This window comes from Oreochromis aureus, linkage group 9, assembly GCF_013358895.1.
Source record: "Oreochromis aureus strain Israel breed Guangdong linkage group 9, ZZ_aureus, whole genome shotgun sequence".
NCBI lineage: Eukaryota > Metazoa > Chordata > Actinopteri > Cichliformes > Cichlidae > Oreochromis > Oreochromis aureus.
The window spans coordinates 17,609,836-17,637,610 of NC_052950.1; the positions used below are offsets into that span (position 1 = coordinate 17,609,836).

General features: G+C 42.2%; 2 protein-coding genes across 2 annotated transcripts; both read right to left on the reverse strand.

Moving 5' to 3' along the window:
• Positions 1 to 3,314: 3,314 nt before the first annotated feature.
• Positions 3,315 to 7,214, reverse strand: si:dkey-97a13.12 (myosin IC heavy chain). Its single transcript, XM_031739167.2, has 5 exons — positions 7,108 to 7,214; positions 6,816 to 6,847; positions 6,198 to 6,365; positions 4,812 to 4,894; positions 3,315 to 4,185 (listed from the first exon to the last, which is right to left on the reverse strand). Exons 1-5 carry the CDS (start codon positions 7,172 to 7,174, stop codon positions 3,933 to 3,935), a joined length of 603 nt encoding a protein of 200 aa, XP_031595027.1. The 5' UTR covers positions 7,175 to 7,214; the 3' UTR covers positions 3,315 to 3,932.
• Positions 7,215 to 10,089: 2,875 nt separating this feature from the next.
• rrs1 (ribosome biogenesis regulator 1 homolog) lies at positions 10,090 to 11,429 on the reverse strand. Its single transcript, XM_031739175.2, has one exon. It carries the CDS (start codon positions 11,378 to 11,380, stop codon positions 10,346 to 10,348), a length of 1,035 nt encoding a protein of 344 aa, XP_031595035.1. The 5' UTR covers positions 11,381 to 11,429; the 3' UTR covers positions 10,090 to 10,345.
• Between the last annotated feature and the right edge of the window lie 16,346 nt (positions 11,430 to 27,775).

The window sequence follows — 27,775 nt, forward strand, 5'->3', positions numbered from 1 at the left end:
AGCTCCTTTGTCCTTTGGGCTGTTGGTTTTACAGGCCCATTCACTCAATTGCCCCCCAAATGGAGGGAGGCAGAGAATGTGACGACTTGCCTTATGCTGAAGGAGCGGCAGTGCGCATGCATGCAAACAATATACACATAAACACACGGGCGCCACATGCACGCCATGTCCACTTAATCAATCTGTCCTCCTTTGCTTTCATTCTGGTACAAGAGGGCCTTTTGTTCTTGCGTGACCTGCACTATGAGCCGAAAGATGTCGGGGACCCTTTGCTTCTTAATTGGTTATTGGCAGCAGCCCTTCCACTTTGTACCTCCTGCATGTATTTAGTTGAAACAATGACTTACTGAAAAACAATATATAGACCTAAAATAAACATATAATTGCTGTTTTCAGATGAATTACATTTAACTTAGATATACAGATACTCTTCACATGCTGTAGTTTCCACTGATTTAATTATAATGTCCAGTGCACGTTTGCCCCCCCTTCTGTATCTCTTATCATTCAGTCAGTTTGACTAGGTAAGGTATGTGTGTGTCCATTTTTGGGTCTACCCTGTGCACCAAAGACATGAAACAGAGCCTACAGGCATCTGACCAAATCTCCTCGGCCTTCTTTCTGTAAGCACACACCCATAAGCGAGCGCACAAACTCTCTCACACACACTGTTTGCCTTTGTGTATGCTAGACAGCAGATGGCAGCCCATTATGGGGCTGACAGAGCAGTCATCTGGCAGGCACCCCGGTTACCCCCTCCTTCCACCTCTCCTCCCCCACCACCCAAAAGACACCCAGCACAACACAACAGGGATAGGAGCCTTTTAGGCGGGAGACTGTATCTGTGTGTTTGTGTGTGTATTAAAATTGGACACTGGCCTTTCCGCTCTATATAGGTCACTGTTTCCACTGTTGTGTGTGTCAGTGCCATGTGAGGTAAGTCAGGCTCACATTTGACTGGGGATTTGCCAGGCTATGACTTACTTTGAATGGAAAGTTTATCTCTACAGTATGGAGGACTGATGCTGCTAAATAAAAAATTCAATGGAAAAATACATGTATGTATTAATTATGTAAAGAATAAAAAACTGATAATAATGTTTCATTTGGCTTCTTTATTAATTTACCTTTGTAGTATTATCTCAATTTATTTACTTACACAGCTTTATTTCCTTTATTTTTAATTTTTCATCTTTCCATCTTTCACCTTCTGACACTTTTAGTGACAGTCAGTAATACAGAACACAGAAAGGATTTTGTGGATATATCCACAAAATTCTTTCTGTGTTCTGTAAATTCCCCACTCGCCCCTGCGGGTGGTCTTTATTCTTCAAGCTCGGGTCCTCTACCAGAGGCCTGGGAGCTTGAGGATCCTGTGCAGTAGCTTTGCTGTTCCTTGGACTGTTCTGGACTCCTCTGGACAGAGATCTCAGATGTTGTTCCTGGGATCTGCTGGAACCACTCGCCCAGATTAGGGGTCACTGCACCGAGTGCTCTGATTACCATGGGGACCACCTTTGCTTTCATCCTCCACAACTTTGCAAGCTCTTCTCTCATCCCTTTTCTCGAGCTTCTCATGTTCCTTCTTCCTGATGTTGCTATCACTTAGTATATAGCTACATCTATCACTACAGCCATCTTCCTCTGCTTTTCTACCACCACTATGTCCAGTTGGTTATCCATCACCAGTTTGTCTGTCTTGATATGGAGGTCGCACAGGACCTTAGCTCGTTCATTCTCAACCACCCTAGGGGGTGTGTGCCATTTTAACCATGGGACTTCCAGGCCATACTTGTAGCTTGTAGCTGTAGCTGTCCTCTGGTATTACAGTCCCCTCAGCTCTGACTAGCGTCCCTCTCTTTGTTATCATCCTGCTACACTTCTCCAGTCTGAACAACAGTCCAATGTTGTTGCTGTATATCCAGGTGGTATGGATCAGTGCATCAATATCTCATTCATTCTTGGCCTACAGCTTGATATCACACATGTAGAGGAGGTGGCTGATGATTGCTCCATTCTGTTTTCAGTAATCTCACTGAGGGGGTTCAGGCCTATGCAGAACAGCAGTGGGGACAGACCATCTCCTTGGCAGATCCCACACTTGATGGTGACTTATGCTATTGGCTTGAAGTTGGCCTCTAGTGTTGGTCGCTACATCCCCATTGATTTCCTGAGGATGGCTCTCAGGATCCTGTTGATCTCGTACAGTTCTAGGCATCCAGGATCCATGTGTGGGGCATAGAGTTTCTTATAGTCAGTCCAGGCAGTGCACAGGTTGGTGAGCCTGGTCTTGCAGGTTCAGGCGACTGTTCTGTCTACCACTATTTGGTGTTTTGCCCCTCTGGCATTCCTGCCTATTCTTTTTGGCGCCCCGCTCATATATTGAACCATGCATGCAATAAGACACTTAAGCTCAATTATATGAATTAATGGTAAAAAAAATTAATTTTGCCATATTTTATAATTAATGTAAAAATTAAAAATTACAAAAATGTTTTTAATTCTTTTTGGTGCATTTGTTGACATATTTATTTATTGATTGATTTCATTTAAAAAATATTAAAGGTTTTTATTGTTTATTTGGGATTTTGACAGTTTTGATCCTCCATACTTTATACCCTATATTCAACTACACTTACAATAACTGTGTATATATGTGCATACACTCAGTTCTTTTGTCAAACTACAGAAGTAATCACAAAGTTATTCACAATAATTCCTTGACCCTATATAAAACTGATTCACAGGCTCGAGGTAAACTAACAGTAAAGGCTAAAATATTCTCCTTGTGAATGAGAGTTTGCTACAGGACGAGTGGAGCTGTCTGTCTTTGTAACATTTACACTCTTCACTGTGCAGGACATGTCTTCCAAACACTGGCCCCAGAGTGACTGCCTCCTGCAGCCTTTATAACAAAGGATTATACAACAGTGAATATCAAACAGCGAGTGGAGGAGGGGTGTATTTCCCTGTGGAGGTCAAGGCCAAAGTTAGGATTTTATGTCCTCTGCAGAAGGTAATCTACAGCCCACCCTATAGAGATCCCACCACAAGGACAAGGCTGGGAGGCACCACTGAAAAAAGAAGACTACATGCAACTTCAGAGAGCTGCCTTGGAGTTGCTGGGGCAACTGGCACAATCCCTGGTCTTTTGGCAAAGCTTTCAGCAGGCCTCAATCACACTTCCTATTAGAAAGGAGGGAGGCCCAGTGTGTTCAAAGGAAAATGAACAGGAGCTTAAGCATTGAGTCGTACACTGAGGCATGTTTGGACTGAAATGAAATCATCATACAGTCACGGAGGGTTTGCTGGTTTTATCATTATCACAGTAACATATTACAGATATTGCATGTTAATTAGACATAGACACACATTAACAACTCACAGGAAAAAAAGTAAGGAACATAACAAAACCAACAGCAGAAATAACATTCAATAAAGGCAGCGTTATAGAAAAGGCTAAATTTAATAATCATGAAGCATTACTTCCTGCTCCACTGACTGCATCTAACTGCTACGTTGTTTGAGCTTTGATTGCAGCGACTAATGTTGCACAGTTTTCAGAATATAAGCCTGACTTTAGATTAGCTGAAGCACTGGGCAGAAAAGAGCAACACATTCAAACTTTCCAGCATGTTGCACTTCAGACAACGCCCCCATCAGTGATGTCACGGCATGCTTTGCCCATCAGATAAAGTGGGTAACACACATACACTACTGTGACATCACTAATTAGGGTGTTTACATTCAGCCTTCAACCTCCTGCTTGCATCTAGAAATTCCTGATAAAGCACAAGTACAAGCCCACATCAGGAAATTCAAGACTCGTCTGCACATTTCAGAAGCTCCTCTGCTCCCCTCATCCTCCACCCCGAGTGCAACCTCACCAAAGTGATCTCAGCTCAGCCACCCAGGACAAAGAAAAGGGTTTCTTAGTCGCCCTCGAAGGCCCCATTGGTGGCTCCCTGGCATTCAATCTTTTTCCGGCACTTGGACAAGATCCTGTGGAGCAAGTTTGGAGATCTTTGTGCCTGGGGCTGAGAGGCCACGGGCTGAGGCAAAGGGATCTGGGAGCTCCGCACCAGGAAAGGGCCTTCACGCTCACCCTGGCCCTTCTCCAGCCCCACTCCTCCTCCTCCTCCACCTCCTCTGCTCCCCCTCTTGAATGCCTGCAGAATGTGTCCACTGGGGGACAAAGAGGAAATAACAAACACAAAGACCCTGTTTATTCCTTATGACCCAAATTCCACTGTGAGCAGACAAGAACAAGACAAGTGAAGAGGCCTGTGGGCTTATGTACAGTATGTGTGTGTGTGTGTGTGTGTGTGTGTGTGTGTGTGTGTGTGTGTGTGTGTGTGTGAGCATGTGCTATGAAATGTAATATATTTTTTTTATAATAAACCAAATATGCTGTATATCAAATAGTTCTTGCAGGGGCGTATTTGACTGTTTCTTTCTTTTAGATAAAAAAAACAACAACTACAAAGTCTTTTCTTTCCCTCTTGCTCTTCTTTGGCCCTAATGAGATGCAGGACTGTGAGAAGGGGATTGACTAGCTTGTGTGCGTGTGTGTGTGCGTGTGTGTGCTTAGCAGGCTCAGTAATCAGTGTGCTTTGTCAACTAATGAGGGAAGAGAGGGGCCACCTGTTCAGGGGTGCTGGGCGGAGAGCAGTGGGGTGGGATTTGGAGATGGGGGATGTGGGGAACATCTGCCGAATGCTGGGTGTATGTGCATGATTGTGTGTGTGTGTGTGTGCATATGCCTGATAAGAGGGAAGCATGAAATTATTGATGTGTGTGTTTACACCTACTTCCCATATCTGCCACGCTCACTGTCACCGGGTGTAGTCCTCACAGATAAACTCCTCCGAATGCCTTTGGGAGGCAGATTTGCCTGAGAGTGGAAACATGATATTTTTAATACGACCTTTTATTAATTATTTAATAGTAAATAGATAGTAATTATAAAATAGAGTTATTTAAAAAAAATTCCTCGTCTTGTTTTTGATTTTTTTCAATTTGTGTTGTTCAAACACAAAGAATTCTTAGATCATGTCTTTTTGTTATAGCAAATAACATAAATCAAAATAAACTAACATTATCAAAGTTTTGATAATACAGGAAAATATTTTTAAACTTTTTTTTTCAGAGAATGGTGAAAGAATAGTAGTTTATAGTTATTAACTGTTAGTAAGATGCATGTTATTCTTCTTAACACCTGCTGTGTTTGTCAGTGTTTAATTGCTAAATTAGAGAAGGTAAAACTGTGAGAAATCTCTTTGCTTCTGGTCAATCACTGCACAATATGAACTGTGGATGAACTACAAAAAACTAGTTTTGAGCTCTGCAAAAGGGGAGGAATTTTGTCCCCCTCTTCTTTGCAAAATTGCTTTAGATTATTGAAAATTGGGGATTCTTAAGGTCCTGCCACAAGATTTCAAACAGGTTAAGGTCTGGATTTTGACTGGACCACTGCAACACATTGATTCTTTGAGATTTGCTGCTGTGCTTAGGATCCTGTATTTGTAGGATCACCCCTCCACCAGCGTGCTTGACAGTTGATATGAGGTATTAGTCCTGATATGCTGCATTTGGTTTGGACCAAATGTGGTGCTGTGCATTATGGCCAGACAATTTTATTAGCAGCACCTGAATGCTACTTGCCCTCTTAAATCTTATAGAAGTAGTAAGGGTGTGCTTTATTTTTCACATGACTGTAAATATACACTTTGACCCTTTCAGTAGATATTTAAGTAGACTCTCTCTGCTTCCTCAATTTCACCAGGTTCTATTATATAATGCAACTTGTCTTAAGCTCAAACTGAGATAGCCCTAATCACACATAACAAGTGACATAATCTGGGTTATTTTTCAATCATTACAAAAGCTCCCACCAAAACCAGTGCAAACATTATGCATTTAAGTCTGAAATTTATGAATTACCCTTTATAAATATCCCTTAGTAAATGTGAAACAATTCGAGACTGACTTAAGGAAACAGCTCACATGGGCGTATCTAAATTCTGTCATGAATGTAATATGCTTATGTAGGCACACGTTTGGTTCTGGCTTATTTAAAACATACATGTGACAAGCAGAGCAGAGAGGAAAATATAATCTGTCCTCTGTAAGCTGCAGCAGCAACTGCTCTGTCCAATCTCTCTGCATTACCGAGCACATTCAAGCAGCCAACCAACCTGGCCCAGCTCCATCACACATGAGGCGGGGAAATAACCTCGCTGCCCATTCTGCAGCTGCCCAAACCACCTCCCTTCCTCATGTTTGGAGAGCACCAGGGTGACGTCACCTGGAGACAGCTCCAGCTCGTCAGGCCAGTGGGGCCTGTACCTGTGCACCACTACCATCTAATGGACAAAAGGAGAATTACAATAGTTTTTAGCTCTAATTTGAATATTCAATATTGCAAGATTAAAATTCAATGCTAAATTTATGTTAGGGCAGAACTTGTTTATGATCAGCTCCTTTTTTTTTACAACCTGCAGGTCAGATTAGGTGAATGGAAAAGATTACATGTGAAGACTTGGATTAGTTGTTATATAGTGTAATAGTAACTCTTAATCAGGGTTTACCCTTCATTATGTTACACCTGAATATTATGTGAGAGAAATTAGAAAACTAAATGCATAATTTTCCAGGAAATTGATTAACTTGATGCAATGTCACATTCATATACATTAGTCTTGGACATATATAAGCATACATAAAACTGTGAATTGTGTTCTCATTTTCATATCAGTGCTACAGTTAAATATGCAAATTTCTGTTGATGGAAATTAAGAAAAAAACGAACTTGCCTTTTCAGCTTCTGCTCTGTATCGATACCTCCCTGTTTATCATCGAGAGCAGAAATGAATCAGCAAAAAAGGGTTATTTTTAACATTTTTCATTAATATGCAAACGTGCATAAGAAGACCTCGACGTCAATGCGCGCACATAAACATCTGTGCAGTTAAATCTTTATGTAAACAGTCCAGAAGGAGGGAAAACAAGGCATCTATCGGTCAGCTGGCACTGGGCTTGCTCTTGCTAACCACATAAATAATGTCCTGCTAAGCCACACTTCCCTGCAGATATGATTCCACTCACCTTGTGGAGCAAGGACAGTGGTGAAAACCTCAAAGTGTTCATTGCTGTGCATGTAGATGCGCTGCATCTTGAAGATCGGACACTCTCACACTGTCCGGGACTCCTCAGCTCTCTCTGCAATACCTTAAATAAATGCAGCTGACTAATCCACTGCAGCAGACTGGAGCTGGACACACACACATACACAGAGACACACACACACGTGACCAGGGACAAGTAAAATCTTAGTTTATGTCAGAAAATGTATGATTGTTAGAATTTTCTTATCACCTGACACCAATGCTCTTTATTTTGGAATAAGAGGCAGCGTCTTTCTCATACATCATGCTTGACCACTCCATCTTGCTGCCAGTGTCTATTGTTCTTTGACCATCTGGCCACATGCAAAAGAAGTTTAGAGGCCACTGCCACTGCTTGCTCAGATGTGAATGAGAATTCATAATTTCACCTCATCAGGAGTGCTTGATTGATTATTGGCTGTGCCCCACTTTCCTGTGGCCTGGGTGAGCAGGGACAAAGATGATAGGGCTGGGGACAGAGTGCCCGACCGCTCAACAGATGGTGATTGAAACCCCACCAACACCTCCCCTCTCCATCTCTGGTGCGAAGGCGCTTGGCTGCGAGCTTGCATTAGCGATAAAAAGGCATCCATCATTAACATGAGAGATGACTCGGCTGGAGCTGGACAGAGCACCCCGCAGCCTTGGCGACAAAGTGAGGATACAGTACACGCAGAAGGATTTGACTTTTTGTTCTTCTAGACAATCCAAACAGAAATTATGCGCAGTCAATTTTCACAAATAATTACAATCAGTGTCAACAGGAAATAAGGTTGTCAGGGGATCAAGGATTATCTAGGTGAACAGAGCAAGAGGTGCGTTTGTGTGCCGTCTGAAAGTGGAAACACCTCTAAATGCAGGAGACTAATAAATCTCATTATCTGAGACCTTAGCAGTCCAGGAAAATGTCTGACTAGACTGCAACCGCTCTGGCTCCAAGACCAATCTCTTTCAAAAGGGTAAAGACCGTGGAAATACACACCTCAATACCGCCACAAAAGAAAGACGTGCTCAACTGGATGTGAGAAAAATCCCACTCACAGTTTGCTTTGTGTTGTGTTTAAATGTACTTAAGTTGCAAATTCTGGCTTTGTGAGATATCTGTTACACTATACACTGCTCCTAATTCAGAGCGATGGCTCCAGTCTAGACATCAAGGCCAAAGCGAAGCCCTTACATAACCAAAAAAACCACAGCTAAGCTTCTAAGAAATCCGATCTGATGCTTAGTTCTCGGAAGAAGAAAACTGATGAACACTGAACAGCTCAGAGTCTGTAAAGACAATCTGCGACAGCTTAAAAAAATATTCTGAGCATAAAAACTTCTCTGCTGTGACATGAATAATACATCTGATCTGATGCCGACATGCATTTACTGGCTGGAGCTTGTTGCTGCAGTTAACCAGCCTCATTTAATATGAATGGGAAGCTTCGAAGCTATTCCCTGAGACCATCATGTAAATTAGTTAACAAGTATGTATAAAAAATCTGTTTGCATGTTTCCATTAAATATCCCTGGGAGCATTGGGCATTGTAGGCTACATTTTTAACTAGCCAAAATGTACGGCACCAGTTTTTTCCCCCATATTCTCTCAGAAAATACACCTTATATTACTAAATACACACAAACACATTATTAAATATACCATAAGAGGTATTGTTGCACATCACCAACCTTGGCTGAGTTTTTCTTAGCTACTGCATGGCTTTTTATGCAGTCTCATATTCTGACATGCATATATCGTCATATCCAGGAGCAGAAAATTCACCTATTAACTCCATTATTTTTACAATAAATTGAAATAATGATGAACATGCATATTGTTGTACTACTTTGCTGCTGTGTTGGTGAAATGGTCCACAAACTAATTCTAATAAATCAGAACTAATTTGTGGATAAGTGTATAAAAGTATGGTGTAGATTTTAACACCCTTGTAATACTTACACTACAAGCGCAAAGCTGCAGCAGCTGCCACTGCAGTTTTTCTGCGGATGTTAATGCCAGAGGAAGGTTGGAGGCTGTTATTGAGTCAGCAGAGCACCTCAGCCACCTTAACATAGAGTTCCTGTGGTTCCTAAACACTTCCACTTTAAATGAACTCATTGCATTCCTACTACAGAACCACGGTTTAATTCAGGGAACGACCGACTCTTTCAAAAATGTTTGTAAAGACAGATGCCAGATAGACTTTTGTCCATACAGTCTAATTGGCTAATAAACAAAGCTATAAGCAGCAGTGGGAACATATGGAAGCTTGTTTCTAACAATGACAAAACAACTTTTTCTGTCATCCATATCTCAAAATTTAAAGTTAATAACTTCAAGTTATTTTAAGTTACCAAGTTGATAACCTGAATTTTTGACCTATGGATGGCACATTTTTTTTCCTTCTTTCAATCGGAGAAAGAAGCTTCCAAAGGAACGTTGATGCACCCTGACAGAAAAGAGTGAGCTCATTAGTTTGACATGATTAGCCACAATCACCTGAAAATCTTCATTTGAGTAACACTTTTTAATCATTCAGCAGCAAACCTTTATGATTTATAGGAAATTATTTCTTGACCTCCTGACTACAGATAAATGTGGGTCCCTGAGCCCAATTTAAAGAATGTTTTTTTTAAATTTGTAAGTTAATTTAAAATATCAAATAGTGCTTATAATCCCAATTTGTTTTGCACAAACACTCTGGGTTTATTAGTACTATTAAAGTCTTTCCCCAAAGTTACATAAATTACATTAAACTTTGTCGTTAAAACTATGTAACTCATATAAACTTAATGAAATTAAAAATTAGAAGTCAAATATTTTTGAATGTATATATAGAGTTTAAAAAGTAATATGTAAAGGGTAACAAAAGTAGCCTTAATCACACAGAACTAAAAAATAACTTCTGCAATAATTAAAGACAGAAAAACAAGTCACTCGTGTTCTACTTGGCTGTAATATTAAAGTATATTTGTGAATTTTTTTCATGAATATTACACATATATCGAAAAGAATCATCATGGTTGCTGGGGTCAAAATTTACAGTAAACATAGTTTACATAGATGGAGGGAGCATCCCACCCGTGGGCCACAGGTAAACCAGGTGATCAGTTCATATTGCATCATGAATGTCCAACACTTTGATGCCAAGGCAGGCACACACACACCCACACACAGGAAGACACAAGAGTCCTCAGCGCTTCCCAGGTTTGCCTCTTCTCTTCCCTCCTCCCCCTCCTGCTGCTTTTCCTTTCCCACCTTTTCCTCTGGCCTTTCCACCCATGCTGCTGCCTTTACGTCCCTTCTTCCCTGCTGCCTTCTTGTGTTTGGCAGCAGCCTCCTCTCTGTCCTCCTCCCTCATCTGTTTATTCACAGCTTTGGTGATGTCCAACTTGGGCTTCTTAGTGTCCATGACTTTCAGGAGCTCCAGCTGCTTCTGCTTTTCATTAGAAAAGTTGCCAATGAGGGGCTCGAATTTCCTCTTCTTGCCCTTCTTTGCTGGGTTCTCCTTGGGCAGGCGGTCCTGAAACCTCCCCAAGGATGCTGTGGAGGTTTTGGCCACACTTTCGGCTCTGGCCAGCTCATCTTTGGACTGGCTGGCTTTGGGGGTCAGGGTTACAGCAGGGATCTTGACTTTCTGCGATCTGGCGATGTTTTTCAGCCTGTTGAACTCGTTTTTGGCCACCCTCTCCTTCTTGGCTTTGACGCGTTTGGCGAACTGGTCCTCATTCGGGTCTGCGCTCTCGGGGACCTCGATCAGCCACTCTTTGGTGTCATCGCCGGCCCTCTTGTAGCCCCAGCGCCTCTTCCACTCCTTTGCGGTTTCATCCCACACCAGGTTGGTCTTCTTCTTCTTCTTTATGCCCTTCAGCTTGGCGAACTGCTCCCATTTTGTTGGAGGTCTGGGTTTCGGTGGTAGCTTCTCTCTGGGCAGCCGGGTCGTCGGCTCCGGCAGTTTGGCCACTATCGCCTCCTCGACCCTCTCCGTGGGCTGTTTCCATATTTCGTTGATGAGAAGCTGCGTGTTGTCGCGAGCGAGAGCACGCAGAAAGTCCTCTTTGCTCTTCTCCCGGAGGTCGCGAGGCTCGATGCGGTTTTTGTCACACGCCAGCAGGTTCCCGATGTCAAACTCCAGGTCCAGCTCTTTCTGGACTGATATGCTTTTCAGCGTTTCCGCCTCTTGCGCCTCAGCTTTAGCCAACAACTCCTCTACACTGCACGCTGCCATGTTGCTCAGTGCTGCCTGAAAACCCCACGTGTGAGGCAGGAAAAACACACGAAGCTGCTTCCGGGTCAAAGTCGTCGAGCTGCAGTTTGACACGTGACCACAGGAGTGCGCTGTCGTTTCATTTCTTTGCGTAACAGCGACTGTATCTGAAAGTCATGTCCTCAAGAGACAGGAAGAAAAATCCACAAAGACCTGATACTGGACCCGAGAGATGGATCTGGCCCTTCAGGTGATCCATTTAGTGTTCACTGAAGCATCACCAGAAATGGTCTCAGTGGGAGGGTGGCTGTCAAGAAGCTGTTCTTAAGGAAGGGAAGCGGGGAGAAAAGGCTGAAGTATGCCAAATTACACAAGAACTAGACTGAAAATCAGTGGCAACAGATCTGATGGAGTGATGAATTCAAATATGACATTTTTGGTTCAGATTGTCATCAATATGCAGGCAGGACAGTGAGTGTCTACAGTTATTTGTAAAACGCAGTGGAGGCTCCGTCATGGTTTGGCGCTGCATTTCATCCAGTGGTCTTGGAGATCTTGTCAAAAGTGATGAATTGTGACCTCAGTGGCATCAGATACAGATCCACCATGCAACACCATCTAGAAATTGTCCAATTGGCAACATCTTCATTTTTCAGCATGACAATGAAACCAAACACACTGTCATTTCAGTAAAAGCATACCTGGATAGAAAAAATGGATTGAAAATGGAGCACAAACTCAATCTTCAATAAATCGCTCTGCCAATTTCCTGTTTTTCAAGCAAAATATAAAGAAATGAGAAGTGGCACATGGACTTTTTCTCATCACTGTATACAAAAATAATCTGCCTTTAATAATAAATACATTTCCAAAATTAAAAAATCTAAAGGTGTTTTTAAACAAAACAAAAAACCCACCTGAGGTTCTATAATGTTCTTGTTTTATATAAAAAATACATTTATTTTCTATAGAAATTACATTGCATTGACAAGAAATGGTGTAAATGAAAATTAATGGAGTCATTCATAGTAAATCATTCATGATTTTAATGGATTATCTATACATAGGCATAAAAGTCTCCATTATCAGCAGTCATTCCTGTGTTTCAGTTAGACACTGTGTTACCCAATGAAAATGTATTGAGGGCTAATTTATGTTAGCATACCTGAAAATTGTCCTGCTGTTTTTGAGCACTGCATTTGTTATATTACATGTGTGGAGGGTGTCTAACCTTAGAAAAAGAGAAGTGGGAGACCCCGGTGTCTCAGCTAACCAGCAGAACATCAGATTACATCAGAACCTCGACTCTGAGTCACCTTGCATTTCCACAACTAGCATCTTCATTAAAAGTTGTCACAGTACAGGGTCTGTGACCCTGTGTTTTGTGTTTGTTTAATTTATATTCCTTGATTATTGTTATTAATGGTTTTGGTTCTCTTTATTGTTTTCTGCTTGTTTTATATTCTTAGTTCCTAGGCTTTAGGTTTTGTTAATGTGCCTCCCCTGTGTTCTGTATTATGTCTAGTTATCCTGGTTCCTATATTTGTGTATTTCCTGCTTTACTTTGACATCCCCACACCTGTGTTAGAGTATTCTGCTTTGCTTCCTCCCTGTCTCATGTGCCAGATTAAGTTCAGCTGTGTCTCCCTTTTGTCTCGTATTCCTTTGTTACCCTCTGTCTTTGTGTGTGTTTCCCTTGTTCCTCGCTCAGGTGAGCCCGTCCAGCCACCTTCCTTGTCTGTTGTACATTCAGGAGAATCAGGTTAGCCACCACTCAACCGCCTGCAGCTGCCACGCCACGCCACGCAACGCCACCAACTGCTCAACCGCTCCCACTCAACTGCCTGCAGCTGCCACGCACGCCACGCCACCAACTGCTCAACCGCTCCCACTCAACTGCCTGCAGCTGCCACGCACGCCACGCCACGCCACGCAACGCAACACCACCAACTGCTCAACCGCTCCCACTCAACTGCCTGCAGCTGCCACGCACGCCACGCCACCAACTGCTCAACCGCTCCCACTCAACTGCCTGCAGCTGCCACGCCGCGCCACGCCACGCCACGCAACAACACCACCAACTGCGGCTGCGCTCCCACTCAACTGCCTGCAGCCAACAGACGCCACGCCACGCCACGCCACCAACCGCTCAACCGCTCCCACTCAACTGCCTGCAGCTGGCGCACGCCACGCCACGCCACGCCACGCCACGCCACCAACTCAACCTCAACCGCCTGCGGATGCCACACCACATCACGCCCACCCACTGACTGCACGCCACGCTGCGCCGCCACCGCCAACCACTCAACCGCATGCGGCTGCCACGCCACGCTGCCAACCGCTCAACCGCCTGCGGCTGCCACGTCACACTACACTGCCAACAGACTGTGGCTGCCACGCCATGCCGCCAACCGCTTAACCACTTGCGGCTCCCGCGAAGCCAACCACTCAACTACCTGCGGATGCCACACCACATCACGCCACCAACTGACTGCAGCTGCCACGCCATGCCACCAATCGCTCAACCGGCTGCAGCTGCTGCGCACACCGCCAACCAGTCAACTGCCTGTGCCGCTTTGCTTCCTCTTTGTCTTATGTGTCAGATTAGGTTCAGCTGTGTCTCCGTTCTGTCACATATTCCTTCGTTACCCTCTGTCTTTATTGTGTGTATTTTCCTTTGTTCTTGTCGGATCGTCTGCTCATCATCCACTGCTTCACTTCTCGCATTTCCAAGTCCCGGGGTTTCTCCAGGTTTCTATATTGTGTTTTCTGTGTATCTCATGTGCTTATGTTTTTCTCAGTTCCCCTTCGCTAGTTGTTTTGTAGTATTTTCCTGCAGCCAAGAATAAAGGCTCGCTGTCTGTTAAACATCCACCTATCTCGCTGTTTGTCTGCTTTTGGTCCACTCTCCTCTCCACACAATCTGCCCTCGCAAATCGTGACTAAAGGTACCCACAAAACACCACACTCAATATCAGCAGTGAAGAGGCGACCTCATAATGCTGGCCTTCAAGACAGAGACGCAAAGCCAATAAACGCTAAATATTAAAATTTTTTAAAAATACAGACCTTGGATAGAGGAAAATTTAACAGTGCTAACACAAATGGAAAAGTTGTTATTATTCTTTTAACATCAGGGAACACAATATGGCTGAGGAACACTTGAGTGATGGCTCCTGAAAATGGATACTTGATGAAAAATCAATAAGGATGAATAATTCAGTGAATCATTAATAGTCACTTGCATAATTTATGATCAATTTATTGTTATTTTAAATAAATGCAAATGTGTTGTTTGTTCAAAAACACAGATCTGTGTACGTAATGCCAAACCTTTGAAGGCAATGTACTTACAAAAGAAGCTAAAATAAAATAGAAATACATGAGAAATATTTAAAATGTAAGCATTTGTCAATTTGGTTAAAGTGATCAACAGAACGTGCATGATGAGCCGCTGATCTCAAAATTATATCAAAGTCGTATCTTCCATTTTCTATTCTGATTTTTTTAGACTGTGAGATAAACCTCAATATTGTCATAATAAAACAAAAACACTGTTAGAATGGCCATCCATTCATCCATTCATCCATTAATCTATTCATCCACTCTCACCTATCCGAGTCTGGATCAGGGTTGTGGAGAAGCAGAGAAGACCTCCCTCTCCCCAACCACCTCCTTCTAGTTCATTCAGGGGGACACCAAGGCAGCCGAGAGATGCAAACAAGGTTTCTTCTCAATAGGGCATCCCCGAAACACCTCACCCAAGAGGTGTCCAGGAGACATCCCAGTCCAAAACAACTCAGCTGCCTTCTTTTGATGCGAAGGATTAATGGCTGTTTCTGCTGAATGACTGAGCTCTGCATCCCATCTTTAGGGGAGAGTCCAGACACCCTCAGAAGGAAGCTTTTTTCTGCTGATTGTGTCTGCAGTCTCCTTCTGTCAGTCACTATCAAAAGCTTGTGGGCATAAGTGAGGGTATGAATATAGATCAACCACTAAACTGACAGTTTTACTTTCACGTTCACCGGTTCAGCATCCACATCGTTGCAGCTCTCCCCTCACTCATGAACAAGATCTCATGATACTAAACCGCTCCACTTGTTCCTTACCCAGAGTGGGTACTCCACTCTTTTTCCGCCCTCAGACTTGGAGGTACTAATTTTCATCCCAACAGCTTCACACTCGGCTGCAAACCGCCCCAGTATGAGCTGGACGTCATGGCTCAATCAAGGCAGATGCAGCACATCAGAGACAAAAAGCAAAGGCGAGATCCTGAGACCAACTGATGCCCTCCATCCCCTTTGCTTCCCCAAAATGTAAGAATACAGAATAAAACCATGTTGCCCACAGGTGGCATTTGATTTTAGCATCTGCATCTGATCTTTAATCTCCATTAACCCTTCATAGACTATGTCTGTTTAGAAACCTCCTGGATGAGAGGTGAAACCTAAGAAGTCCAGGCACTGTATTTCCAAGCTCCTTAAATTGAAAACACAACTTCTCAATAAACTCTATTACCATAAAATCAGGAATATGATAAAAAAGGAAAAACAAAACAAACAAAAAAGAATAATTGATAAATAAATGTGTTTTCTTGGTCTACAATTAGAGGTTATAAACTCATTACAACCCCCTCCTCAATTGCCACCTGGAACTTTTTAAACCTAAAATGTTTCACTCATTAATTTAAACGGCTTTGCCTCACATCACCTCAGGTACAAATTAAAATAATAATTTTCGGTTGACCTAACCAAACTCGCCATGATAAGATATATTTTAATTCCAAGGGCAGTAATTCACCAGTATCAGCTAAAATCTCATATACCTGCTTGTTGGGCGACTTCTTTCATCATCTCAGTGTCAGAGTTAATCATGTGCAAATATCTGCTGTTTACAAAGTGATGCACCTTCATTACAGATGCTAAAACAATAAAAACTAAATTGAAACAAACAAACCCAGTCCAGACGCTAATTGAAACTAAACTGAGCTGAAAAACCAAATTAATTAAAAACAAATTAAATTATTAACAAACCCAAATAACTCCGACACAGACAAACTTTCACTGTTATAGCAAAACACCTCCGCAGTATGAGACTCAGCTCATACGTCACTCTACACACTCAAACTAACACAACTTCATAAGAAGTCCTAAGATTAGGTAAATACACCCAGGATGAACAGCAGCACATGACGTATTAAACAGTGTCATTATTTATTTAAAACAAATTAAGCAAAAATGAAGAAGCAGCGTGTGAAAAACGAAGCACACTCGATGATTCAGTAGCTTGTACAAGCATATTTAGCAGCAATAACTTGAAGTATTGGTTTTCTACATGACTTTATCAGTCTCACAAGTTGTTTTGGGGATATTTTGGCCCGCCCTTTTTTAAAGTGTGGCTTCAGTTTATTGTAGGTTACGAGTATTTGTTTGTGCACAGCTCTCTTAAGTCTTCCCACAGTGTTTTAATCAGGTTGAGGTCTGGACTTCGACTGGGCCATTGCACACATTGATTCTTTCCTTTTCAGCCACTCTGCTGTAGATTCGCAGGTTTGCTGTTGGACAGATGGATCACATTTGACTCTAGAATATTTAGGTATCAAGAGGAGCTCATGCTTGGCTCATCGACTGCGTGGTGTCTGGATCCTAAGGCTGCAAAACAAGCGCAAATCATCGCCACTACACCGCCGTGCTCGACAGTTTATATGAAATGTTTTATCTGATATGCTGTGTTTGTTTTTTGTTCTCATCTGTCCAAAAGACATTGTATCAGAGGTCTTGTGGTTTGTTCAGATGCAACTTTGCAAACCTCAGTTGTGCTGCCGTGTTTTATTTAGAGAAAAGAGGCTTTCTGCTGCCAACCCTTGCAAACAAGCCATACTTGTTCAGTCTTTTTCTAACTGTACTGTCATGAACTTTAACCTTTTACATGCTTAGTGGACCCTGTAGAGTCAGCGATGTAGCACTGGGCTTGTTTGCAGTTTCTCTGAGCACTACAGCTTTTCCTTCTTTGGCCGTCATCATCCAGAAGAGTTTAATCAGTTCTCATATAATTGCAGGTCTTTCACGTTTTTGAAGGCAGCTTTGCTCATTAAGCAAATTTAATACATGGAAAATACAAAGGTAAAGATTTGAAAAACATCACCAGTATAATGAACAAGCATACAAACACATGCATGCACGCATGTATGCCCACAAGATGAGATTCAAGGACTCATGGATTCTTTGTCTATGTTGACTCCAAACATGAAATTGAAAGCTCATTTCAGACCTTGACACACCAGTAATAATATCGTTCAATCAACGCTCCACAGCAGTCTGAGCTGCTGTTTGAAGGTCATAACCTACGTTAGAATCAGAATGCAATGATATATAAATTGATTCATGCTTCTTTTAAATTGTAAAACCTTAAAAAAATGTAAAAATCCAAGCAGTACAGAAGATGTGTGTGTTTTCTCTTTCTTTAATTACTTTTAGCAGTTCTTCCAGAACATAAAAATGGGAATAATTTGAGGGGAATCCTGTATAAAGAACATTACTAAGCAAGTGACAAAAACATCAGGTGTGGGAACACCTCAAGACCTGCGGTAAAACTAAAAAATGGAGAGTTGTGCATGCATATTGCATACTTCTCTTTGACTTCTCTTTGCTGGGTGTCATTTTAAAGTTGTGCGCCTGTAATAAACTTTATAATAGGATTACTATAAGTGTTATCGTGAGAGATTAAAATCCTGAATTATTAATATCCCATCCCTTCTCTCCAGCCTGTTCTGAATGGGTCTCTCCCACAGACCCAGGACGATAATGACTCTATTTTTGTCTTTGTCTCATGTAATTTGGAGGAGGGAGGGTGGGGCTCTGTTACAATTGACTGGCTGCTGGTTGCTCAAAGACGATGGTGTTATTATTTTGGGCTCCAGTAATTACATTCATCGCCACACTTGCCATGTGAATGCTAACACTCTGACAGGCGCAGAGATAAGGTCACAAGCGATGCTGTGTTTGTTAGATGTGAGGAGGAAATGCGCAATTAGTGGCCCAAAGTCCCTGTCGTGATTTAGAGAAGGCTATAAGGTCCTGTGTGACGTGGATATATATCATCTAAAATTACCCAATTTAAGCACAGTCCACCCGTTAGCTGGCTGGCCTCCTGTGCTCGTTTCCTTTCTTGCTGACTTTTGATCCAGGGTGAATTCAGGCAAGTAGGATTACTTTTCCATGGTGTTTCTTTTCTGAGAGGATACACAGTCACAGGCAGGATAAAGTCCTCTAGGAGCTGTGACCGTGGAGCAAAGACATTCCCACTTTCAGTGCTGCCATCTCCCCAGATTTTAAATGGGCTTATAGGATAAGATTTAAAAAGAGTTCTCTCCATAAAACATTACTGCTTTCATGTGAAAAAACCCTTTAAGGTTTAGATTTCTTTATTTTTATTTGTTACTTTCAGTCTAATCCCCTTTTTTCTTTCAATGCGTCTGGGAAAGAGAGGCATTTGGGACTTGCAGGGGACATTTGATGTTCTGCAACCGAGTGAGTCTCATATGAGTTTGTATTGCAGTTAATGCAAAGTGTAAAATAATAGGAAAAACAACCAAATGAGGAAGTTATTTTTTAATTTTATGACTTTTTTTGTAGTCTTAGTCGATGTTTATTTATGGTCCAGATTTTTTGTGTAGTGATTCAGAAACTAATCACTGTAATATACAGATGAGTGAAACACTGAAGGATATTCTGAGGCTTTGCTATGTTTGAGATAAATCAGAGGTCTGTGCCCACTTCTCCCCTTGGAGAGGGGAGTTGCTACAAATCAATACCCAGTTGCTCTGAGTGATCACCTTTATCTTATGACGTAGAGTCAATGCCAAGATGCAGTGAGGCTGTTCTGGCAGCAGCTGGTGGGCAAGAACACTTTAATTTGTTACCTGTCTGTATTTTAGTTTTAACTGAATGGAGCTCGTGAAGTTTACGAAGGCTATCCAGATGTACCCTTTCAACTTTCTGATTACAGCTATCGCTTTCTTTAAGGTGGATATTCTTCAGCATGAACTTCCCTTCATTTCATCCATTCACTTTTTTATCTTATCAGTCTCTATTGAGTGTAAATTGCATGATATTTTGCTCAGAAAGAGCCCATTTAGCACTGTTTTCCTGCAGAAAAGAGGTGTAGTGTATCTGTGGGCACTTTCTGTGTGTAAAAGTTAAATAAATCAAGTCAAATTCATATATTTCTCCTGAATTCTATATTGAATGATCTCTTAGTGCATGGCCTCACCTGCCCTGTGTAAGTTGTGTAAAACACTAACGCAACAGATGAGTTGACGGTGCTCTTTGTATTAAAAATCCAAAGTAAAGTAGAAAGAGAGCACCTGAAGTAATAATCACGAGCACCCAAATCCACTAATAATAACAACCTAATTATAATAATGGTTCTTTACTGTAAAATACATCCGGACATGTGATAAACAAAGACCTTAATCACCTTTGCACATTTGTGTTTTTTTATGAATGAGCACGGCTTATGAATGGTTCACTAAGCAGGAACAAACTGCCTGACAGGATCAGTGCCTTGCATTATTTAAAGAGCTTTATAATTTAGCATTACAATATTGCATTCATTGAATTTATTTAAAGGTTTTTTTTCCTTTTTTTTTTTACATTGTATATGTTACAGCAACAGCGCCGGTTATTTAAAGATCTGCATGCCTCACTTTTTAAGGCATCCTTAAATACTTACTGACTGGTAGACACTATGATCCATGAGTCACGGGGGAAAAGAAAGGACACCCATTCATGCAAAAACGGGCCTGAGGCTTTAAACTCCTTCTAAAAGTTGACCTGTTAGCATCAGAGAGGTGCGAGCGCTGCGGGCCCAGATACAGAGGAGAAAAATAGTCTCATCAGAAACATCCCAGCGTAAATCAGACATGATTAGCTGCTGACAGTTTGCTTGTGTATTTATAGTCCTTGCGTTATTACATAAAATTCTTTGACCTACTTAGCTGGAGGACAGAGGAGGTATTTCTTTAATAGATTTAGTCAGGATTGAGAGGAATGTCGGTTATTTTAAAAGAAAAATATGATTGTAAAATGTGTTTTACAGGGTGAAGTCTGCTTTTTCTACAGGAAACAAAAGTGACTGAGCACGCAAAGGAGAAACTTTCAGATTCAACATGTGTCAAAGAGGCCAATAGGAGACTTAAAATATTCCCCCAAAGACACAGCAAACATTGGATTTTATCATCGAGGCCAAAAGAAATAGCATCATATGACAGGATTTTTCTGACAAGAATCAATAATCGCCGCCCTTGGGTGCTCATTTCAGACAAAAAATTCAAATGACCTAGCTGCTAAGCTCACACACTTTTGTGCGCTTCCTGTTTTCATGAGCGTTCCCTTTGCTAACAGAGTTGAGCTGGCTGACAGCCGAGGTCAGAGCTTTTATTGATCTGCTGTAGTCGAGACAGAGACATCATTTGGCATTGAGTAACGCCTCACAGCTACCTGCTGCTCCCAAACTACTGCCTGCACCGCATGGCATCTCACACTCTGAGAAGTCAGAGGATAGACTGCAAAATCTGGGTGAAAGGTGGCAAGTAGTGGCAAGTATTACCCAGCTCTCTGGAGCCAAGACACATCAGGTGTCCCGTTTGCAGGTGAGCAGGAAACAAAGCCACAGGCTCCCGGAAGTGCGCCCCCTGTTTGTCCAATTGACTCGAGTGAGACAGTTCACCCCAAAACCTGGCCTGCTTCCTAGACCCAGCATGGTGTGGAAACCGAGTCCTTGAGATATCATTCGAGCCACATTAATTCTGTGTGTGTGTGTGTGTGTGTGTGTGTGTGTGTGAGAGAGAGGCGTTATGATGATGCAAGCGAGTGCATTACGCATGTGTTTGTGTGTGCGTGCTGTAGAGGCTTCATGCTGGATGTTGGAAGCAGACAGAGCCGGGTAGTGCCTGGTGTCATGGAAGCTTACAGAGGTCGTCCCTCAGTTTTGTATTCAGGAGCACTGCGGGGGGCTTATCACAGTGACATCATCGGTTATACCTTGCACACTGTTCAGCCAGTTCCCTCACAACCTCTTCTACTTAAGCTACAGCCAGTAATCGTTCTTGTGTTGTTTCCATCAGTCATTTAAAGTGAACACAGAGCATCGTTTTGCAGGTAGCTACATCTATCCAGACCAATGAAAGGCCTTTTTATTTTTAGCTCAGGACATTGCAGCAGTACCCACTTCATTACCTGCTGCCAAAATTAGCATAGACAGTAGCCGTTGTGACCATCGTGAAGCCCCAACGTAAAGCTGATCATCGCCATCTTGTTATTTTGACACTGGATCTGATGAGCGATGGACAGATCTGAAACAAACTGAGTGCAGTGCATCCTCATCCTGAGTTACATGACTTGCAACTGACTAGTAATTGAGCCCATAAGGAAAGTGTTTACCTACATTATACAGGAAAAGAGGAGACAACAGTCTTTCCATACACTTCAGTACGACCACAAGACTTTTTGCAACCGCAGGAGTTGAAAGTTTACGTTATTCACACGTTTGCTTTAGCCTGGACCGGGAATCTGCAGTGCCGTGAAAAGTATTTGTCCTCTTTCTTGTTTCAGATCGTCAAAAAAATTTTAGACAAAAATAACCTAAGATACCCCCACATCAAAAATCACGAATGAACTCTGATTAACCACATTTTTTGGAAATTTGAGTTCAGCTTCACTGTTCACACCCAGGCAACACATCATGACATGATTTAAATAACCTCAAGAAGAGATGAGAAACACAGTCACTATCAGTCTGGAAAGGGTTAAAGGCATTTGTTACCCTTTAAGACTTCGGTGAACCTTGGAATAGCGGTGACCCTTCCCAGGATTGGCCAGCCTACCAAAATTACTCCGAGAGTGCATCAACAACTCATCCAGAAGGTCACAAAAGAAACCAGAACAACATCTAAAGAAATGCAGGGAAAATAACTTTTTGGAAGGTTTGAGTCCTGTTAGATCTGCATAAAACTAACACAGGATTTCATAAAAGCATCATACCAACAGTTAAAATGTGGTAGTGGTAATGTGATGGTCTGGGTCATGACTGACCCATGAATTCTGCTCTCAACCAGAAAATCCTAAACGAGAAAATTTGGCCATCAGTTCATGCCCTCAAGCTCAAGCACACTTGGGTTATGCAGCAGGACTGCGATTAAAAACACACACCAGCAAGTCCATCTCTGAATGGCTAAAAAACACAGAACTAAAGCAAACAAACAAATAAAAAGTCAAAAAGATGATTTTGGTGTGGCCTAATCAAACTGAGATGCTTTGGCACAACCTTAAACAGACCGTTCATGCTTGAAAACTCTTCAATGTGGCTGAACTTTTAAAAATTCTACAAAGAAGACTGGGCAAATTTACAAATGTTAAATTATATTTGATGATCTGCAATATTTAAGTGTGACAAATATGCAAAACTATGAAATTAGGAAGGGGAAGCACTCTTTTCCAACTTTTCTTTTATTATGTTAATGTCTATCTGTTTTGATAGTCAATTTTGCCCTCACTGTTATAGCTTTATAGCTGACCTGTTTAAACCCTAACGGATTAAATGTTGCATCATTACGGACATGGCCACTGTATCTGACAGGTGGGTACCAACATAGGCAGCTATATCTAATTTGTATTTCTGCTTGACTGCGTTTGTGATGCCGGTGTGATGTTAATACTCTTATATGACATATTTCCAACAGCCTGTCAAACAAGTCTCCATTTTTGGTAAGTGGAATTCTTGTATTTTATTTCTACGTCCTTTAACTTTAATTATCAAGAAGGCCTATCGATGTCGTTGGTCGCAGGCTTATGAAAGCACCATGCTTTATACGTATGCTTTTTATGATAACTTTGCAGCCGTGCCTCTCACCTAAATATAATCTTGCTTCAGAAAAATTAGATTTGAGCAGTAAAAATGCTAAAATTGAGGCAACAAGAGTTCACTAAATAATAGATGACGTGACAGTGGCTTTATAGTGTAGTTAGACATAGACATGATATCCATCTGTAGCCAGGACAGATTCACAAGGCACAGTCTAGCCTAGTCCATAACCTCTCCCTCTACACAGATGACCTTTATTAAATGCATTTCCAACTGTCTGCCTTCTCTCACTTTAATATCGTCTAGCCTGAATTCAAAAGGTAAAAGGTTACGAACCAAGCAGGGAAAAAAGAAATGTATCTTGAAAATGTTTAAATAACAATAATAACAGTAATAATAAAAATAACATTTTTACATCTGGGAGGATTTGTCAAACTGGGTTCAAACTGAAATATTGTCTTCATAAAGCTCCAGTTATAGCCTAACCGGAAGAGAATGGAAAGATATTACAAAGTTACAAAGTATAAGAAATAGCTCGAATCACAGTTATCATTAAAATCTTTAGTGTTTGACTCAAATGAAGCTCCAGTTTGCACCTCAAACAGCACACAGTTCCCCCTGTCCTGTTTAGTCCCCACTGTGTGGTCAGTGGCTCAGCAGTACTCTCTTTAAACAAGGATTTGCTTTGCTTTCTTTTTCATTCACTTCAGCCACACATAATTAGCTGAAATGTCATTCCACTTCTTTGAAATCAGGCAGTCTGCAAAAGCAGTTCCTCAGTTTCCAACAGCAAACTCCTAAATTCTGAAATCGAAAGATGCCTTAGCTTTGATTAAAAGCACATCAATAACTTGCATAATTGACTCTCTAAATCATGCACCACTGTATCCATTAGAGGCTCCTGGGAGATGCCATGTCAAATCATCTCTGACGTGACATACCCTGCCTGGTGCGTTCCTCATCCATTTGTGGCCAGCGCTTTCCACAAAGCTCCTGTCACCAACACTTAATTGGCCATGACAGTTTCTGATAAATGCTATACCTGCAACAGCTGTCACCAATCTCCAGCTGGCTGGTAAAGCCTCTGCAGCTAAAGGACTTTTGGTTAAATTTACTTAATTTCAGAGCTAAAATAATCTTTGAAGGGGGCGTTTTATGAAAAATAATGATTGGAGGGGAATACTGAAGCCACTTAGGCGAATATGAGGATATTGCTAGCAGTCAGTGGTGCTGATAGGGAGATTTATTGTACATCTCATTAAAATCCCCTCACAAGTAAGCAAAAAATATATTAAAAGGTGGCTGAAATATTCCTTTAAATTCAGTGCAGTGCCGACATAATATGGCTAAATCTGTGCTGTCACAGGTCCTTCCAGCCTTTCACCCATAATCATGTTAAATCTCCACCGGGCCTGAAGACTTGTACAGCACCCTTAAATAGTTTGCCATCTTCTTCTGGAGCCTGTGGTAATTTTCACATGCTTATAATCAGTTTGCTTAACACGCATTAATACAGAAAGAGAGGGAGAGAGAGGAGGAGAAACACCAACTTTTGCCAAACCCTCAGCCTAATGTGTCATCCAGCCCCCAGGAAAGAGCCAGAGAAATCCTCTTTGAAAACTCGGTGCACCTCCATTAGTGAGGGGGCTGAGTGTTGGGGCCCTACGTGAGAGGCATCCAGGGCCCTTATTGATCCCCTGTTAATTAGTCCGTAGGTGCACATTGGCGCATAATTAGACCAATACTGAGCTTAATGAATGCAGACAGCCACTAATTCCACAGGGAAATTGTTTTCTGCAGAAGGGATGTAGAATTCGGTCAATCAGACATTATTTAGTGAATAAAGCATGATTACAACAGACATTATGTGCATGAAACCCAGCTGAAAATTAGGTATGTAATTTCATGTGCAGCGCTTTTAATTCTTTTATTTTTTTCAGCGAAATTTCAATCACGACTGATGAGCTCGTGTGAAACGTGGCTTCGAAAAAAAAAAAAAAAAAAAGGGAAGCGAGCGGCCCTGATGACGTACCCTTCACATGCTTTATCAAAGACAAGAGGGCTTTTAGCCACTAAGTGCTATTCAACGTGACGCCAAATGATCTGATGGCAATGGACCATGGGGGAATGTAAAAAAATATTACCGAAAGAAATTGTTTCAAACAAAAATATGCGTTCTGACAAGTGACAAATTGGCCTTTTCAAGATGCACTGAGACGCCGTGGAAGTGCTGCTGTCTCCCTCGTGGGCTGCGAGTCAAGCACCACTAATATTTCAAAAAGGATCTGCAGAGACATTTCATCTGTCTATTAAACTTCAGAAACTCTTATTCATCTGTGAACGCAGCCGGAAAGTGTTGAGTGGGAGACTCGAGTCGGAAGGACTTAAATGACGATTGCAAGTCAGCGACAACAAAGTGCAAGTTTAGGGATAAACTTGACTTCTCATTTTCATGAGCTGATCAATTTATTTGAGCAGCAGCAGCAGCAGCTTTGGAGCTTTTGCCTTTTTCAAATTCTGCCTCTTTGTCCACCTACATTTGCAGGAGTTGATGGTCCTGCTCTTTGTGTGTGTGTGTGTGTGTGTGTGTGTGTGTGTGTGTGTGTGTGTGTGTGTGTGTGTGTGTGTGTGTGTGTGTGTGTGTGTGTGCGTGCGCGTGCATGCAACCCTGTGACAGGCAGAATGAAGTGAGATTCCAAGAAATCCACCCGGGAATAGGGACTTTGTTCCTGCAGCATTCAACAGGAGCCACTCATAGATCAGTCTGTGGTGTTAGAATGAGCCAGAGCAGCGGTGCTCATTAACAAAAGGGCAGGAGTCACCTTGCTTCACTCATTCTCTCAGCCTCTGTCACTTATTGCTAACAGAGTGTCAGTTTGTCTCCGGCATGCTAAACATCCCCGCGTGATCACATTCATGCTGGAGCAGATAATCGTAGATATAATATAAAGTCCACCTGCTCCGTGTGTCTAAAACAGGCTCCCGTCAGCTGCTTTGCTTCGTTTTCCAAATAGTTGCCGGATCAATGGAGCGATTAAATGTTGGTCACGCACTGTGGAACCCTTTGGCTCACTAATTGCAAACTACATTCACCTAACTGTCCTCGCTTATGGCCTGACAGACGCCGAGCAGCATCAGCGTCCCGGGGGACATTCCTGAGCTATAAATAATATGGATCACATACATCTATGCAAGGACCCTCAAGCCTTGGTATGCTCCCTTTGAAATGTAAATGTAATCTCTACTTTTTTCCCCTTCCACGCCCTGAAGTTTGAGTAAGTGAATTTGGTAGAGTTTCACAAGGTGTCTGCAGGTTTAGAAAGCTCAAAAATCACATTTAATATTTAATTTTCAGCATTGTTACTGTTAAAGTGGTGATTGCATGTTAGCCACCTGATGTGAGGCTACTAACCAGACTTCCAGAAATCACAACAGCAAGTACCCAAAGTGGACAAAAGTGCATCAGCAAAGCAGCGCGCTGGTCATAAATGGACACTTTGTCGTGGTTAAGTGCCTCCAATGTGCCGCCTCAAATAAGACCACTAAATTGAGCCGGCACCTCTGTCGCTCATTCCCGAGAAAACTGTATTTTGTGACCTTGGGCATACAAAGCTCGAATGTATGGTGGGGCTGCTTTTCAGAAACCACTTTTATCTAACGCCTGTGCACAAAGACGAGAGAAACCTGGCGTACAGAGCTCAAATTCTGCACCCCTGAGCCATGAAAAGATCTGAGCATGAATGAACCTTTATGAGGAGTTTTTGGATCTCAGCGTGCAAAGCAGATTTCCACCTCAGTTATCCTTCAAAGGGGGGGGGGGGTTCTTCTATTGAATGAACAGTTTCAGACTGTGACAGCATCTAAAGAAGGCTCGAATCTGTTTTCAAAGCAAAGAGCGACGCTCCTCCACCTCGCCACCCCTCAGGTGCTTGATATCATTTGGTGTTCCTCTTAATTTGTCCACACTTGCTCGCGCTCGGAGGATAGATGCGAGATTGTGGTATTTCAAAGGCGGGACTCCCGCTGCTCCGTTGCCATCTTAGATTCAGCAGGAAGTGAAGAGAGCTATTATAATGAGCTGTGATCAAAATGGTCAAAGTCAGCAATTCTTTAGAGAGGGTCTTTCATTTCCATTATATGCAGCCTCTACAAACACCCTAATGAGAATACATAACACACACGCACACATCTGGACTCACATTGACTTTTCTGCTCTGCCTCCTTCCTCGAAGAAGCACCTCAAAGTGAAACCGACTGCCGTGCTGCTTCTCAGGTTTATTCTGAGGGTTTTAAAGTGTTTCCTCAGGAGCGGGGATTTGTGGATAATTTACACTACAGCTTGTTTTACTCTTGCCTGCATACGTGGTGTCGGTCGCGGGTAATGCAGAGTGACAGCCTCAAGGCGTCGACTCCATATGCACTTCCAAATAAAACATGATGATTCAGTGTTGGAGACGATTTAGGAAGGATAACAGATGCCGAATCCGTTTTCTTATCCTCTACATGCTCTTACAGGCAGGGTGTAGGGGTGAAACAAAGCAGCATCTTGACTGC

What these genes read in the sequence shown, in the direction of transcription:
- si:dkey-97a13.12 (XM_031739167.2), bottom strand. Translation starts at nt 7,174, where the DNA reads ATGCAGCGCATCTACATGCACAGCAATGAACACTTTGAGGTTTTCACC. An exon ending in ACAGAGCAGAAGCTGAAAAG is followed by an intron (nt 6,366 to 6,815) that starts GCAAGTTCGTTT and finishes TTTGTCCATTAG; the next exon opens with ATGGTAGTGGTGCACAGGTA. An exon ending in GTGTGATGGAGCTGGGCCAG is followed by an intron (nt 4,895 to 6,197) that starts GTTGGTTGGCTG and finishes TTCCACTCTCAG; the next exon opens with GCAAATCTGCCTCCCAAAGG.
- rrs1 (XM_031739175.2), bottom strand. Translation starts at nt 11,380, where the DNA reads ATGGCAGCGTGCAGTGTAGAGGAGTTGTTGGCTAAAGCTGAGGCGCAA.